Source organism: Cebidichthys violaceus, unplaced genomic scaffold (assembly GCF_023349555.1).
Source record: "Cebidichthys violaceus isolate CVI_PGR_0920_01 unplaced genomic scaffold, fCebVio1.0.p SCAF_10, whole genome shotgun sequence".
Lineage (NCBI taxonomy): Eukaryota > Metazoa > Chordata > Actinopteri > Perciformes > Stichaeidae > Cebidichthys > Cebidichthys violaceus.
In genome coordinates this window covers 1,527,400-1,545,000 of record NW_027176263.1, presented here as the reverse complement: position 1 = coordinate 1,545,000, position 17,601 = coordinate 1,527,400, and the positions used below count along the sequence as shown (strand labels likewise).

General features: G+C 39.4%; 1 protein-coding gene across 2 annotated transcripts in view; it reads right to left on the bottom strand.

Annotated features, from left to right (window-relative positions):
• Positions 1–17,601, bottom strand: part of grid1a (glutamate receptor, ionotropic, delta 1a) — a 195,390-nt gene that overhangs the window by 76,516 nt on the left and 101,273 nt on the right. For both annotated transcript variants that reach the window (XM_068719898.1, XM_068719906.1), the window contains exon 3: positions 6,243–6,527. In XM_068719898.1, the coding sequence (XP_068575999.1) occupies positions 6,243–6,527 (285 nt within the window). The remainder of the gene's footprint in view (positions 1–6,242; positions 6,528–17,601) is intronic.

The following is a 17,601-nucleotide window of genomic DNA, read 5'->3' as shown; positions in this document are numbered from 1 at the left end:
TTCTACTGAACGCTGTGTCTGGTCATGGTCCAATGTAATCTTTTGATTCACCGCAGGATCTAAACCCACAACTGTCGATGTCATTTAAATGCAGCCACAAGACAACAGCCAACAGTTGTTTGAAAGTTTAATTTGATATGTGGACACTCAGATTCAGAAGAGTGCCCACAATGTACAAGAGGCTACATGGTCCTTAACTGCAAAGCAAGAACAGTTGCCATCAAGAAGTTTAGTTTTCAGTGGGAGGGATGAACTTTTTTGGCCTTGACATGCACTGGGTGTATTTTGTCCTTTTCAAATAAAATAGCAGAGGCATTAGCCTAGCCTACAGCGCAGTCAGAGAGCATGGCTGAAATCTGCAACAGGAGGACTATTCTCAATGACAAAAAAAAAAGAGAATGAAGGGATGGATTAAAAAGAAATAAACAAGAAAAAAACAAAGGAAAGAGGGTCTTTTGGTTAACAATAGGCTGTTATAGAATAATCATATAATTGTGTTCTCTCTTAATGCCTGAAGGCCCAAAAGGTAAAGGCAAATAAGGATGTTTCGCAGTCGTAATACAAAGTCGGCTTTCTACAGCACAACAATAAGGTTATTTCTGTTACTTTTATTATGGAGCACGCTCCCTCACAACAGAGAATCAAATTATGTGTTGAAAATGTACAATGACAAATGGAACCAGAAGTAGTGAAGCCTTGGAGGTTGTTTACATAATGTGCTTTTTATGCAAGTGATGCATTGACGGAGACTGGAATGAATAAGCTTCGCTGACACACTTCATTACGACGAGCTATACGTTGCCCCTGGGGTCAAGGAGGGCAGCTGCTTGAGATGACTGGAGAGCCTGGTGTTGCTCTCGCGATTCAAAAGCAAAGGATTAAAGAAATATGATAGACTACAATCAGAATTGTCTGTAAAGTGTAATATAGATAATGAGGTTTTAGTGTGATGCCTGAGGCTATGTGAAAGAAGGTGCTCTATCTTTACTAGGATCTGCTTTTGTAGACCAGAACGCACCCTCAGCAAATTGATGACATAACAGCCCAGCAAAACACAATCTTATCACACCAAATCCAGAAATCAATCAGTTCTCTGCTACTTTACGTGTTTGATAAAGATGGCCTTGGTATAGCAATCACGCGCCTTTTGAATCTGTAAATTAAATGTCCTTTTTCAACATGTTCATTCAGACAGTCTTTCATTTTGGTATGGGTTTCAAATATCTGATTTAAAAAATAATTGAATGAGATGATCTTTCTGATCTCTGAAAGACTCAAATATTCCCATCTTTCTATAGGCAGTGATATCATACTCCAGAGACTGAGCTCTCTGATCATCAGCAGTGTCTTGTCATAGTCAATCAGTAAATCGGATTATGGCTGAGGGAAAAAGAAACACAGGCCTTGGCAGTGCAGACAAGATTCTCATCCAATAAATCAATGTACTGTAACTGATGGTTAAATATAGTGTTTCACTGTCAGACTTTTTGTGCATCGGACAATGAATCATTTGTTTTATTCATGCATGTTGTATTGTCTAATATGATAAAAGCATCACAGTACTTAAACCAGCTCAATGTATCTTGCAGCCATGTTTTTGTAATTTAAAATCAAACAACTGCAGAATAATGATATATTGCAGGTAATATATCCTATATATATATATATATATATATATATATATATATATATATATATATATTTATATATGTGTGTATATATATCATTTTCTGATCTGGTTTATTACGTATGATAACAGCTACGTTTTCCATTTGTTTTACATGCCACAAAATGTTATCAAACTTGAGACAGTTGACATGAATTTTGATAATATGACAGTAGCGCTGCCTGGCGCTACAAAGCAGCTTACTTTATCATCATTTGTTGATTGGCTTAAGGCACTTGCACTGACTCATATACAGTATGGCGGGCAAGCCCCTCAGCTCTTTTGGTCTTTTAATTTTCCCATGAAACTTGAGCTGAATTAATGAGTTGATAAGTTAACAAAAAAGACATTTTTGAGGCATAAATGACAAAAATTCACTATTTCCACGCTCTGAAACTGTTTTCTTAGTCTTACATGATTGTGAAACTAATATCTTTAGGATTTGGACTATCAATGATGAAAATAATCATCAGTTATAGCCGTTAATTAATTATCTGTGTAAAATCTACAAGTAAGACACAACATAATTACAATTTAGGCTTTTCTGACAAACCTAAACCAAAAGCTCTGTACTACCACCACTGGAGATTGCCCGAGAATGTGACAAATATCACAAAAGGAACTTGAATGCGATGTCACAATGTTTTCATGCTAAACACATACAGAGAGCTGGAAAGAGAAGACAGGAGGGCATTGACAAGATCACACTGAGAACCCGATCTGAGCTCCTGTGCTGTGATGTGTGAAGTTACATAATCTCATTTCCGCTCTTTGATAATCACTGATCCGACAGCATGAGTTGGAAGTGATGTGATGATCAAAACCTCTTTGCTTATGAAGGTTTAACAATGATGGAAGAGGTGGTGGGAGAAGTACAGTGGGAACAAAGAAGTAGTTTCTGAACAGTTTGCAATGCAATATACCCTGTATTTATAAATGGATAAAATACATTGCCCTGTAGAATTCATTTGTATTTCACTTTTATAAATATCTATTGGAAAAACTGTAACTCACCGTATATTCAGTACATTTCAATTTTGAAATTCACCAATGGATAGTAAAAGAAAAAAAACAATCAAACTACCTGACAATAAATTCTTGGTATTTTTGTTCACCTTAAGTAAATGCTTTTCTATTTGATTTCAATCTGCGGTCAAAAAACGAGTCAAACTTTGCTGCCAACAGAAAAAAAGCTGAAACATTTTCAAACCTGAATTTCAATCAACTTTCATCAAGCAGCATGTCAGCCCTGGCTGAATAAATTAAGAGGTAATAAATACCAAATGTTCTTTTTTTCACGCACAATTCAACTCAAAATTAAGATAGTAAACATGCTACCTATGATAAATGTAAAGTACTCATTACCACGCACAAATACATAATCAGAATAAAACAGAATGACCTGCTGAAGCTGCTTCTCCCTACTCATATGTATGAAGTTTAAATTCAACATCATCACTATCTCTTTAAATATTATGTGCCTACACTAATTTACAGACGGCACGTTTCTCTCTAGGCAGTGGTGTGGGTCACTGTAGTACTGCTTCCAGGCAGGCACCATGGGTATTTTGACTGTTCTGTGATGAGGATCCTAATTAGCCGCTACATTCCTTAATTTAACGAGTGCAGAGTTAAACAGTGTAACACAAGCACAAATGTCAACGGTGCAGACTTTGTAGCACCTAATTTAGCAGGCCTTTAAAAAAAGGCTATTCTGTTAGAACTAGTATTCCCATCCACTATTTCTCACCAACGGCGCCTTGTTACACCGAGCCCTGATGCGTTAGACATGGGTTCCCTCTCACAGGACTTGCAATTTAAGGCTATGGTGCACTGTGCTGGGTTGAGATGTTATACATAAAGAGTTTCTGATAGGATTTGATTCAATGAATGGAACTGTATCGCACCAGGGGGAAACTGATTGAAAATTCTTTAAAATGCAGATGGATGGATAGAAAGCAAGACAGACAGTCAGACAGCTAGCTAGCTAGTCAGAGAGCTTGCTAGTGAGACAAATAACTTTCTATACGTTGTTATGATCGATGACGTCTTCTCAAAGCAGATAGAGGTAGGTCCCTGTTTGCAGATGATGTGACCTTGTGTAAGAAAGGAAGGAATATGGAGCATGCAATCAAGAAAGTACAATGAGCGATGAGGCAGTGGAGTGGAGTCATGATTGAAAAAACAACTTTTTCACCAGGAAGAGACTTAATGTATGTGGCCTTGATAAGCTCTGTGTTGGATTACAGCAGTAGAGCGTATGGATCAGCAGCCAGGGCTCTTATAAGGAAATTGGATGTTATTCCAGCACAGGCATTGAGAGTGTGCAGTGGGGCTTCTAAAACAACTCCAGCACCTGCCCTACAGGTAGAAATGGGAACAATGCAGTCGGAATTAAGTGATGGCAAATTATTAGGCTAATTTTCAGGGACACAATGATTCCAACCCACAAAAGAAGTGTTGCTGGAGGGCTGGGAGAAGTATCAGAGAGATAACTTTGGTCAGATAGGGAATGACATTGCAAAAGAATTTGGAGTGTTTGATCTGCGGATAAGCTCTTCAGTAGTTTATCCGGTGGTGGCTCCATGGATGCTTGATACAGACTGGTATTTGCTAGAGGTAAAAGCAAATAATATCAAGTAATGAAAGAGTGTAATGATTTTACAAAGGTTTATACAGATTAATACGAAACCTCAGACAGAAGTGACAGGATATATGGGGTGCCGCCAAAGAAATTGCAATTAAGAGAAGAACATCCAATAATGTAATGCTGGCAGTGTTGGTTACACTCCAATGGGTGGAAAAAACTTGACAATATAAGGTGTTGATATGCTCTAACTCATCCTTAGCCCAAGCAAGTTTAGGGTCTTTCCATTCAAACAGCCATCAAGATATACTCTGTGAAGTCCTTAAGCCAGTGACAAGAATAGCAAATCAGGGAGGTCAGGTAAAATCTCTGTGGGTTTCAGCACATGTACGGTGAGGGGGAATGGGAAGGTGGATGAGTTGGCAAAGAAAGTAAAGCAAAAGGTCAAGTGTTTAATCTGGGGGGAAAAAAACAACCAACTGAGGCAAGAAAGGTGGAAAAAAAGAGAAGGGAAATATAAAATTCAAAGAGTGCCGAAGTTAGTAGCAGTGTTGTGTAAGCGACTTGGAAAGTGTAGTGTGCTAAGCTACCAGTTACTCTACATTATAATGAAGCTTCACTACACAGAAGCTTCCCTCCAGAGAATTGCAGCAAGCTAAGCTACAGCTACATGGCAAAAGTAGTCTAAATGCAACAAAGCATTTTCTTTCTTTGAAGTCAAGTTAGGGCCATTAATAAAAACTATGAATACTGTAGAATAAAAATATATAGGCCTAATATAAATGATACAATTAGGGAAAGGCTTGTCTGAGGGATGTCAGAAAGAGGAGTCAATGGAGCATGAATCGCAGAGAGATGGTGAAGAATAATGTGATGGAATTAGAGGTACAGGAATTCACATTAGTAGGATTACTGGGCATGGGGGAGAGAGCATAGGTCAGGGTACTGCTAGCTTTCTTAAGGGACTCTGGGGTTTTGTAGGATATGATGGATAAGAAGGGATATGGTGCTAGGGTGGCTGATATGGATAGGGAGGAAGCTGGGACGATAAAATGTAGGTAAGGGTGTGTGTGTGTGTATGTGTGTGTATGTGGGTATGTGTGTTTGGGAAGCAGTGTCAATGTCAGATCTCTGTAAATGCGAAACACCATGTCACCTCAATTCACATGGAGCACTGCGACTGGCCGTACGGACCAACCTGTGGTGTGGAAACTTGTATTTGGTCATGGGTGGCTGTATTCCCTTGAGGGCTTGCTTCACTACACACTTTATCAATTGTAGCTTCCACTGAATGGAACAAATAAAACGATTTACGCTCTTCTCTAGATTGCACTCTTCCAAATAGTTAAAAAAAAAAAGAAAAATTAGCCAGCAGTGGCAAAGTATCATCTGAGAAATGCCAATGCAGCAATATATTCTCTTCATCTTTCTGCCCTTGTACTGTCTTGGCAATCACAGTGCTTTGCCTTTTGCCAAATGTGGGTCACAAAAGGTCTGGTCCAAGGGGGCGTCATGGGTAGGATAATGAAACAGAAATGGATAACATCTGAAGATATATTAAGTACTATTGGGACACCGTTCTCCGGTGCCACAAATGAGCCAATTACGCTCAGACTGGTGTCTTTATGAAGACGCTACTAATGGTGAATGGTTTCCCGACAATTTCTAGTGAACTTTGATATATTTTTTAGCAGTGTGCATGTACAATATGTGTGTGCGTGTGTGTGTGTGTGTGTGTGTGTGTGTGTGTGTGTGTTGTGTTTATGTGTGTGTGTCTGCGTGGGAGTTTTGATGTTCTTTCATCTTAGTTCCGACTCTGTGTATTCTTTCCAGCAAATGAATTTCTAGTGTTAATAAGGCTTTTCTTCAGCTCTACACTGGAGATGGTCTTGGAGCATTAACAGAAAGTAAAAGAGCTGAAATCTTCTCACATACAGATGTCATGTTTATGCATTTGACCGTCAACCGCTCTCATTCGTCTCAACTCACCGTAGTCGCTCTCATAAAAGATGATGAACTTCTGCCAGTGTAGCTCTGAGATGAGGGTGAGCAGAACATCATTGATTCGAACGGGTGGACGGGCAGCCAAGGTGTAGCTCTCTCCCTCTGGGCTGGGGTTGAGCTGGCAGGCAGTGCGGGGTGCACCGTCCCCATTTCTCTGGATGAAGAGGTGGGGAATGTGCATTGCGTCCGTCAGAGACTGCAGGGCGCTCGCAGCTGCGCAGCCGGTGGACGTGACCAGAGCGAGGATCCCCTGGTTCATCAGCTCACATGCTGGACAGAGGAAGAATCAATACAGGGAAGGTGGATGAAGGGAGAGGAGCAAAGGAAGAGGGGTGGAGACAAGGATTTGAAGAAAGGAAATAAGGATGAAGGACACAGAAGTATTTAAAAGAGATAGAGGACGATGAAAAAAGCAGATGTATGGAGGAAAACAGGGTCGGAGGAAAAAAGCAGAGGAGAAGGAATAAGATTAAACATGCTGAGATGTGTATTTCAAGTTAATCCAAACTGTAATCAATTCCAACAAGATTTTAATTTCAAAAGTCTTTCAGGTTTAAGAGCGCTGTACATTATTCAAGAAAGTGTGCTCAACTGGTTTTCAAATTCAAGATGGTTCTTTGTGTACCCTGCTTAGGATTACGTCTGAGCCTCTGCAGTTCAGAACAGATCACAAGAAAGGAGGGGGTTGGTACTGGCGTCGTATTATAATGTGTAGATGAGAGATTCAGAGGGGGGCATCCTCTAATGATTAGAGTCTAATCCTTGTCCCCAGACAAGAATGAGACAGCCGATTAAAGCAAAAAGGCTTGCTTAAGTCAACAGTCACTTGATAACAGCAGATGAATCAGAGAGCAACAGGAGTCAATGTGGTTCTCTGAAAAAACGCACAGAACAGTTACACATAAAAAATCTGGAGTATTTTAGCTCGATGCAGAAAGTAAGATGCAAAATGATGTCTCCAATCAGTCCAAGCTAAATATTGTCCCACACATCCTTCACTCCATGTCTCTCTTTCATGTACAAATGGTCATTTATCTGTAAACCGACACGGATTCAGACTGCAGACATACTGTACTTGTAATGTTTGTGTTGGGTCTGACATTTTACATGTCATTTGGGCAAAATCTGCTTCAGATCCTCTTAGAGCGGGTCAGCATGAACGCTGGAACAAAATGCCAAATATCTTTTAAAGATGAAAATGCCATCTTCGACATTATTAATGTGTCTGAAATTGAAGAGAAAAGCTGTTCTATCTAAGTGGTGGTAAATATTTAATGAATGGGTAGACTTGAGTATGCAGTGGTGTGACATATTAGACACTCATGATTTGCTCTTCAAATGATCTGACAGTTGATTAATGACCTAAACAGATGATTCATTCTACCAAAATGACAATATGTTTAGTGTTTACTAAAGATAGCTGGGATTTCTTTACTAATCACTGTAGAATGTGTGTTCAGCACATTTTAGGCAACACAATTGCATACTTTATGTGTAGTGTACTTTTAACTACAGTTGGTTTTAAAATGCGTTTGAAACATCCATCTGCAGAAAACAGATCATCCTACTTTCACATCCTCCGGTCTAAAACTAACCAATCAGACAGTTTTCACAAGAAACAAGATTGAACTTTAAGCAATACCACTTTCTTATTCGCAACCACTGCTTGTATTGTTTTCATGTTTCATAATCGTTGACCCGATACACTCTTCACCTGCCCATTCGTTTGGATTTGCATCCTCTCTTAGATTAAAAGATACAAAACACAAAAAAAGGCAATTAACAGAAAAGAGAAAGTAATGTGAATCCAAATGCAAAACGGTTTTAGTGAAGATTATTCAATTTGCATTTAATTTTAGGCTCTATCTCTGTTATGAGCTGCATAATCATCTACTACAGGGATCGTCTAATTTTGCATGTGACACGGGACAGGCTACTGCAAATGCTGCCTTTAAAATTCAAATCACCATTTTTCACACAGCGGGGCTCTTATAATTTCTGGATAAACAGCTGAGCATATTGTACAAAACAGCAATTAAATGTCCTCTCGCTGTATTTCATAATACCACCTAATTATGAAGTCTACTTCAATTTCTGCAAAATGCAGCAAAAAGTAACCAAGACTGTAAGATATGACATAAACCATATAATATTGAACATTTTAAGAAGCAGAATAAGGACTGCACGTCACGAACATAACAAACACATACAGGTAAGACACCATTAAGTTAAATCCACCATGACACCAGGGGAAGGTGGAGAAGAAGGTGTTTTGGAGAAAAGGCATTAGGGATAAGGCGAGAGGCCTGAGAAGGAAGGGTTAGGAGGGGGAGAGAGGGAAGGATGATAAGAGGGGGTGCTGTGTAAATGAAGCCATACTGGGAAAGGGTTGTGTATATGTGTGTGTGTGTGTGTGTGTGTGTGCACGGATGGCAGAGGGGGAGGACTATTAATGTGACAAATGACGATTTCATCTACTGACTGCAAGCACAGGAGTACATTAAGGCTCTGTAAATCATGAGTACAGGGGCAACTACATAACATGCTGAGGAGGGGCAGTACAGCGGGAATGTCAGAGAGCGGAGGTAGAGGAAGATGCACTGTAGTTAAAGTAGAACAAGAAGAGAGTGCAAGGGAAATAAAAGGATTATTTGGAGCTTTTTGCATGAATGCTCAGGAGAGTGCAAGAAAGACTTCTACAGAGCAGGAAGTGTGTTACTGTGTCTATGTGTGTGTGTGTGTGTGTGTGTGTGTGTGTGTGTGTGTCTATGTGGGTGTGTGTGTGTGTGTGTGTGTGTGAGGGACAGACAGAGACTTGCATGAATGCCAGTATGTACACCAGGGCACTTGGCAAATCATCCTTTGTGCAACATGAAATGCTAATACTCTGCTCAGCAGAAAGTCATGTGATTGACAGTAATACAAATCTAGAGCATGCTTTAACACTGATCCGATGTCTAAATGTGTCAGCTGGCAACAATAGACTGTGTTCTGTACTACGCTCTGAAAACAGAGACAGTCCTGTTCCTGAGAATTACTTATTAGTAGTATTTTTAAACATAAATATATTAGAGCTGCAACAATTCATTGATTCGGGAATTAGTCGATGACAATGATAATTAATCAGCAACAATTTTAATGGATTAATTGTACAATGGCAACCATTCTGTGGTTCAAATGTGAAGACTTGCCACTTTTCTGTGAGCGTCTTTTATATTATGTTCAATTGGATTTCTTAGACAAAACAAGACATTTGAAGGACATTTTTTTTGACGTCTCATAGATTATACAAATTGATTACTCAAAGAAAATATCCAACAGATTAGTTGATAATGAATATAATTATAAATTGCAGATCAAAGTAATTGCAATGTTTGCTTCATTACTGTAATCAAAAGAGACTGTGATCTGAATGATTGGCAGCCTTTAAATTGTGCCTGCAGAACTTTTCATCTATTATTTATTTCACTTGTTCCACCATATGCTAATGCAGGAAAATTCAAAAACTTTATCTTCATTTGTGCTAATAGAAAAGTGACTCATAAAGCTATAGATTTTTTTTCTTTTTATAGCCCATACTCCCGTATACCTCAGCCACTTTTAGCAGACTGTAGCTAAAGTCTGTCTGCGGCCATTTTGGCTTCATAATGGACACCCCAGGCCCATTATACAGCAGAGAGCCCACTGATAGGAGGCAGGAGCGCTCCACAGTCATTGGCGAGGATGATAATGGTGGAATAATGACTCTTAAATGTTCCCCCTGAAGTGGACAGGGGCTATCACTCATTCCCTGCTAGCTAGATGACATCTAATGTCAGCAGTCTCATATATACACCTTAAAGCAAAACAAAACTCTTTGTCCAGGACACCACTGTTGGTGTCCCAATGCAAATCTTTAAGTGAAGTTGACTTTTGTCACGCTAGTTGCTAGTCACTCGGTAGAGATTCGAGTCATTAGTCAGTCAAGCTAACGGCAATAACGCTCTTATATAGTTTTGTTGCCTGAACCTTACTTCCTGTGAATTTTGAAGTGATGTTGAAAAGTCACTCTACCTGTAATAAGCACATATTGACATGTCGTCATTGACACGTACAAAACTAACTCTAGAGGGGTATATAAAGAGTCATAGTTTGACTCATTGGTGTGAGAATGTGTTGACTGGGAATATGGATGGAAATGGATGGGTGGAAGAAATTTTAAACAGTCAATTAAGTCTGCTGTAATTAAAGGAGTTGCAATAGGGAGATGCAAACAACAGCTGCTTTCTTTGGAAAAAAAGAGATTTACTAATCTATCAAACCCATTGTGGGGAAGCAGTCATTTTCGTCTTTGTGATGATGTGGTTGATTGATGAACGATGAATTCAGTAGAGGTGGATGAATTTTTAAATACATCTAATCATCACTGCATATCTTTAAAACCCCGATACAATTTAAATTACAATGAGATTTTTGCTCCGCTGTCAGCAAATTCAGAGACCAAATCAGGGAAGAGGCTGGGGCATTGTAAGCGGTTTTTTCATGTTCCTACACTCATAATTGAAACCATTAAAAAGGACATCTGCCATGCAGATTCGGGCTGATCAACAAAAGCACACAGTATTTTTCTGCAGAAGTCCTCGCCTCATCAGACCAGTTCAGTTATGCACGGAGGGTCCCGGGAGAGGGAAAATTATAGCATCAAGACACCAGGCTGAAAGAAGATATTACTACTTTGTGCCACTCAATCTATTTGCCTGTAAAAACATGATGGCATCAGTGTCTTGCACTCATTTTACCAATGTAATATGAAGGGTAGAAACAAACCACCACACCACTGATGTAGTGAATACTGCATAAATTGGGGCTGTCTCAGTGATTTCACAGTCTAGATAAGACAGTCTCATTTAGTTTGCTCTGGCTCAGAGCACAATCGTATGATTTTAAGGAGTCACCACTAAAATAAACTGCACAGCTGTTTTCACCACTCTACCCTCAGTGACAATGGTGATCTGATTGTGACAGATTGTACTACATTATTCAGATTTAAATGTCTGTCATTCAGAGGCCGTTGGAAAAGGCTTAACATGAATTGTAATGCTCCTTCCTATTTTAAGGATGAGCAGCTACTTATTCCATCTAAATGGAAATGATTAGATAAGGAATGTTAAACCTCAATGTAAATTAGAATGTGATACAAAAGAAATGTGAATATTGACTGCGCTATTTAATTTTTTTTGATTCGTTTCAAAGTCAGAGCAATGAAGAAATTGCAATTTAGATCTTCCATACATTTACATCTGTGTACTTTAGTGTATAAACCCTGGATCATACTCTTTTTTACAAGATAAAGTGCCAAATTGGTCATTGATGGTTTTTAAGCATTCCGCAGAGACAACTGGCACAAATTACAGTTCTTTTTTTATGTTTTAGCTGCTGGAAGATTCATAAGAGCTTTAAATGATCCTTATCACGCTCAGCTAAGAGCAGACCGGATGTCATTTCTTCATTATGAATGGGTCCTTCCACTCTGCTTTTGGCAGCTTCCCACAACATTATAGCTCTTCGCCACACAGAAGGGAGAAGTGGGAGAGTTCAGTATGGCAGCTGGACCACGGCTTAGCTCAACATTAAGTGTACGGCAACATTGCACCTTCGGTAAGAGTGAATCGTCTCTATCGTTATCTTTCATTCACTCACTCATTCTCGGCCATTTTCCCCATGCCTGCACTCCTGCTGCCAGACTAAGATAAGGGTACATATCCCTATCAATACTATTGATGCTAAGACTGCCCGTGTCATCTGAACTGTGAAGGAGTGTTTCACTGCTGTGACTTATACTCTCCAGACAGGTAGAACGGCAGAAACAGACTTAGTATGGTAGATACTGTTTATATACAGGGAGTGGACACAAACACACGACCTGTACAGCACAACACGTAAATATTACATTTGTGAAGCTTGAATGTTCAATTTCTGTTTTGTCCACAGGGGTGGACAGTAACACCTCACAATAGAATGGGATTTAATATAACACCACCAAAACTTATACAGCCTCTGAAATCAGTTGGATTGGAAGCTCTCTGACAAAGTCTGAACAAATATTTAACCCACAGTAAAGCCATATAAAATTACCGGCTGGGCCGTGACAGATCCCCGCTGGCTTCCTGCTTGGTCCTTGGTGGCATGTGATCCCCCTCAATGACGTAATGCCTCTAAGCACCGTGTGTGGAAATCAATTGCAATGCTTTATCTATCTGCCAGTAGGGGCAGTGATTATGGAAGCTGAAGCGGTTTTACTACCATCAGGCGGCTGCAGTGTGACCGTTTCACTTCAAGTTTGCCCATTGCGACTTGACACTTACATTGACCCAGTTCACCTAGAATCTGTTATTTGTTATCATATTTGATGGATGATGGAGTATGCTTCCATGCTGAATTTTGGAAAAGTGTATCCAAAATGATTCACAAGACATCAACCCTATTTTCATTTAACAGAATGGTGTAGCCATAAAAAAACTGAGTCAGTTAGGATAGTTTAATCGGTGTTAACATCATATAGCCTAACTTCAGTAAAGATGACGAAGAAGATACATAAACTTAGGACCGGTCTCTCCTAGTTAAACCAGAATGGGCTGGATGTTTTCCCAGCAGAAGAACAAGTCCACCACCTAGTAGTTTATTTAAACCACATATTTAAATCTATAAGCTAATGTTTAGGGTGTAAAGTAGGTAAATGTATGTGGTCTAATCACGGGTTGACAAGCTATTCTGAGATAGAAATGCCCAATTTCATTGAAAGCCCAAATGTCCCTGTTTGTCACCAACACATAAACACAGCATGCATTTGTGGATCTGTGTGGAGCTGGAGAACGTGAAAATAGTCTCAAAACTGCACATGCAAATGTAACCTGATTTGTGCGTGTCATGCAAACCATGCGCACAGGTTTAACAATCTGTAAATAGATACAAAAGGATGTCACAATATTTTCAGACAGTTGTATACACAGATGAACAGATCTGTGAAGTTCAAAATCTCTTCGTATTGTGATTGTGATCTGTGCATTTGTAAAACTGATGTATGTTAAATAATTAAATTCAAAGGAATTGATTATGGATGCTGACCATGTGCTTGCAACGGCCCTATTTTGAGTTCAACTGGGGACTCGTTGCAAAGCATCTAGCCCCCGTTATGTCCTGTCAACTATCAACTGTTGTCCGTCTAATAAAGGAAAGACATTCCGTAGAAATACTTTGATGAAAAAAAAGAGAGAGAAATATTATATGTAGTATGTATTGTCCACATCCCTGTCTACGGAAATGCCAAAACAGAAAAAAAATGCACATGTATTTCCATTATCCTATATCAAATCTACTTTTCTCATGGAGCAACAACTCATAAAGTCAATGGCACTTGACTATCATATCTTATGACTGCTGTAAAGCCACTTATTGTTGACTTAAGCACTTTGTGAATTTCTAATGGCGGAGATGGCTCCACTAACGTGTGAATAATTCGCTGTGGCAATGTTGCAGTACAAATGTGAGACAAAGCTTGTGTCTCTGTTCCTATTTTAAAACATTGTACACTGAAGCCTGTTGTTCTTATGAGGCGCATTATCTTAACTTCATGTGACTCAACATGAGTCTTCAACTGCACTACCATTTTTCAAAACTGTTCACAGATATTCTATCACAATGCAAATTCTTAATGTTAATGTAGAATTACATACTACATATATATATATATATATATATATATATATATACATATATATATATATATATATATATATATATATATATATATATATATATATATATATTACATTTATAGCTGTCATAACCTGCACAATGCACTGAAAAGCTTTAGTAGCTCACAATGGAACTGGCTGCTGCTTTGCTCAGTGGGAAATCAAATGAACAAATGTATATGCAATAGTCATATCAATGATATCAATGATATCAATCAAAATACATATAGTATATCGAACATCAAAATGGATTGACAACAAGGCTTAGTTCGTCCGCAGTGCTTCCATGTCTCTTCGCCTGGGTGCCTATGTTAAATATACTTTTAAGCTCTTATTATTTCTGACAAAAGAAGATAGTTGCTGTGCCCTGCAAAATGCGTGCTTGGGGATATTTTCCGACAGCTGGTACCCGAGAGGGATGAAACAGAAAAAGGCCTCGAGTCTAAATCTCTGCAGCCTGGGAAAATAGATCTAAAGCAACAGAATCCACTCCGTATACAATCAGTAAAAAAAGAAAAACAGAGCAGAACTGGGGAGACACACTCACTTTTGAGTTTTCAGAGAGTTCTGAGTCACTGACTGCTATTTTGACACAGAAACTAATGCCACCAGACAATGATATAAACAACACCACCAAAATGTGATACAACTAGCTACCATGCCATGTGACATCAGTTTCAACTATTGGACAATTGGTAGTGACTTAGTGTGCTTCAAAAAGCAAACATGGATGGGGCGTCTCATCCTGTAACATAAAAGATATGATTTAAACCGACCCTTTGCTAAATCCCACCGTCGACGCAGACTGACCAATCATAGCGCAGCCTCAGCCAGCTCAACCAGGGTCCAAACACTAACCGGCTCTGCTCAATCGACTCATGCTATTGTTTATTTTTCTTCTTCTTTCTCAGCCTGGTTTTGTGAATTTCTAGCTAGTCATGGTTACACTTTATGCAATAGTGATACTCATTACCGGAAGAGGTTGGAAGGAACTATCCTAAAGAAAAAAAAAGTACGTTACGAATCTTTAACTAGCATTAAACCGTCTCTGCTACGCTAGCTACTGAAGGTATCTCTGAAATCGCTTTTTGTTTTTCCAAAAATATAATATTTATTCAGTGAATGCAGTAGGGGATTGCAGTTAGTGACAGTGTGGGCTCCAAGGTAGCTCTGAGAGCTTGACGGAATAGCAGCAGAGGGTCAATTGTAACATCATATTGATGTCTCATTAAATCAAGAAGAAAATAGCATCTATTTCAAGCCATTTAAATGTGTGTGTTTCCTTGCTATCTTTCCACTCCTTCCTTCCTTTTTCGGTGCTTTCGACTGTCACTTGCTCTTTCATCAACTTAGCACAACCACTGTTCCTTCCAGGGCTAATGTGGTAATGTGCGTAACACAGTCCTTTGCATACACAATGACGTAGGTGTGCGTGTTTGTTGTATTTTTCCGCTAGTATGAGGCTGATTAGCCTTCTGACAATTAACATGCAGCAATGCCTGTTGGAACAAGGTTCTCTATTGGCAGCACAGTGCTGAATGTTGAAACAGGGAGCCTAGTTTTTATATGGCAAACATGTGTTTTGGTTTGGTGATGATTGATTTGGATGGTGTTATGGAGAGAGATTGTCTAGCATTGTGGGAGGATAATCATGACTCATGCACCGTTGGGACAGGGACAGGCTGGGCCTTTGCTTGTCTGCTGGAATTAGAAACATTAGGAAACATCTCACGCTCTCATTTGGTAATGTGTCATTTGCGCTGATATCATCTCATTTCTTTGTCTATAGTTTTCTGGTCTCCCTTCATTCTCCCTGTGTACATATCTCACTCCACATATCTTTTCTCTCATCTGATCCCTCTGTGTTTGCCTCTCACTTGTCCTTGTCCTCTCACTGTGCATGTTGCTTATCACAATATGCCCTTGTCTGTCTTGGCCCATCTGCATCTCGACCAACACCTCAAACATTCGAGATAAATTATTAATTAACACAAGTTCATTCAGGGCATGCGTTCCCTCTTTGTGCTACAGTAGAATAGAAGATGACAACACAAGAATGGAGGATTGAATAACACAGGTTTTAATTATCTTTTATAAGGTCTTGTTCCTTCACCAAGCATTTTGGTGAAATAATGGGACCACGCCAACAAATAAATAAGCAACGCCAATGATTTCATGACAAGTTAACAAAGAGCAAACTTATGTTCGTTCAATGAAAATCCGATGAAATGTAGTGTCGGTCTGAAATCGTGTTCAGCACCTTGTTTCATAATATCCCCACAGAGCACATATGGTCTACGTGATAACAGTGTAAAGAGGTAGTTGAGGACTCAGGAGTATAACCTCTTTTAGTAGCAGAGTGATTTATTGTTCTCCCCAAACATCTCACAGATACAAGTTTTAAAAGTCCTGCTGCTACATTTTGGTTCTGTGACGTCAAGAAGAAGAGGTCGCCACTAGCAGAGTAGTAGCTGTTTGTTGGTTCAAAGTGAAAAGGATGCTACTCCGCTGTGGAGGGTTACAGATAGCTCGTACTTTAGTGCCATGTGACAAAGTAATAGCCGAGAGAAGTTTATTCTTTCGCAGCAGTGTGAATTGTAAGGAGGACATTTTCTGTTGGAAACTACATTGCACTATACATCATGTCACACTGAATACAACGTAAAACTATACCGAACTACAAACAAACGACACAACAAGGCACTTTTTAGGCAGATAAGCAATGCATTTCATTTCAGATGTCTGGTAAAGTTTGGACAAACGAGCAGAGGATTATCCGACATCACACCAAAAATGTACGACACATAATGTATGATTTAAACCCTACACAACACAATAAGTGTTCGACATTCAAAATGCTATTTGCATTATTTATATGATGTTGGCATGTTGGAAGACATTTTTTCACATAGGCCTAAATTTAGGTTTAAGTCATTTCGCTGTAAAGAAATAGCCTCAGCTACAAAGCTCCAGTGCCATCCTCCACTGGAATGATGTTGCATTAACCATCACAATGGCTTACATGATGCTATCAGCAGTAATCCACTACAGTATGTTGGGCATAATACTACAAACACTGACCAGCTCCACTGAGGCTCATGTTGGCACACAAGATCACAGCCACCTGTTCCCACAGCTTGAACGAAGCCGGACATGTGTTTCGAATGCCAGCCTGATGGCAGATAGGTGTTCACCTGCTTCACAGAGTAACTCCTCTGAACCGTCAGCTACCAATAATAACTGAGACCTGACTCATGGTAAGGATAACCTTCTTCTTGAGTGTTAAATCAGCTTGATGGGCTGATTCATTCTGCTGAGTTGACAAATGCATCAGTTAAAAGACACAGGACCTGTGCAATGTAGCGGTTGGCGCTGGTACTGTACGTCAGGAACTTCCTTGAAGGACCTCCAGATATATCAGAGTTGTATCTAGTGATTGGGTTGGCATGTGGCAAGCTAAAGCCAAACCAAGGCTGATCACTAGTAAATACTAGACTGGTGGTGAGAAAGAAGACCGTAATGGGAAACCGTTGTTGCTCTGTCGGATATGTTGGTGACATTAGGAAGTGCTATAAACTCTACAGGAGATCTCCACACTTTTAGAAGAGCTA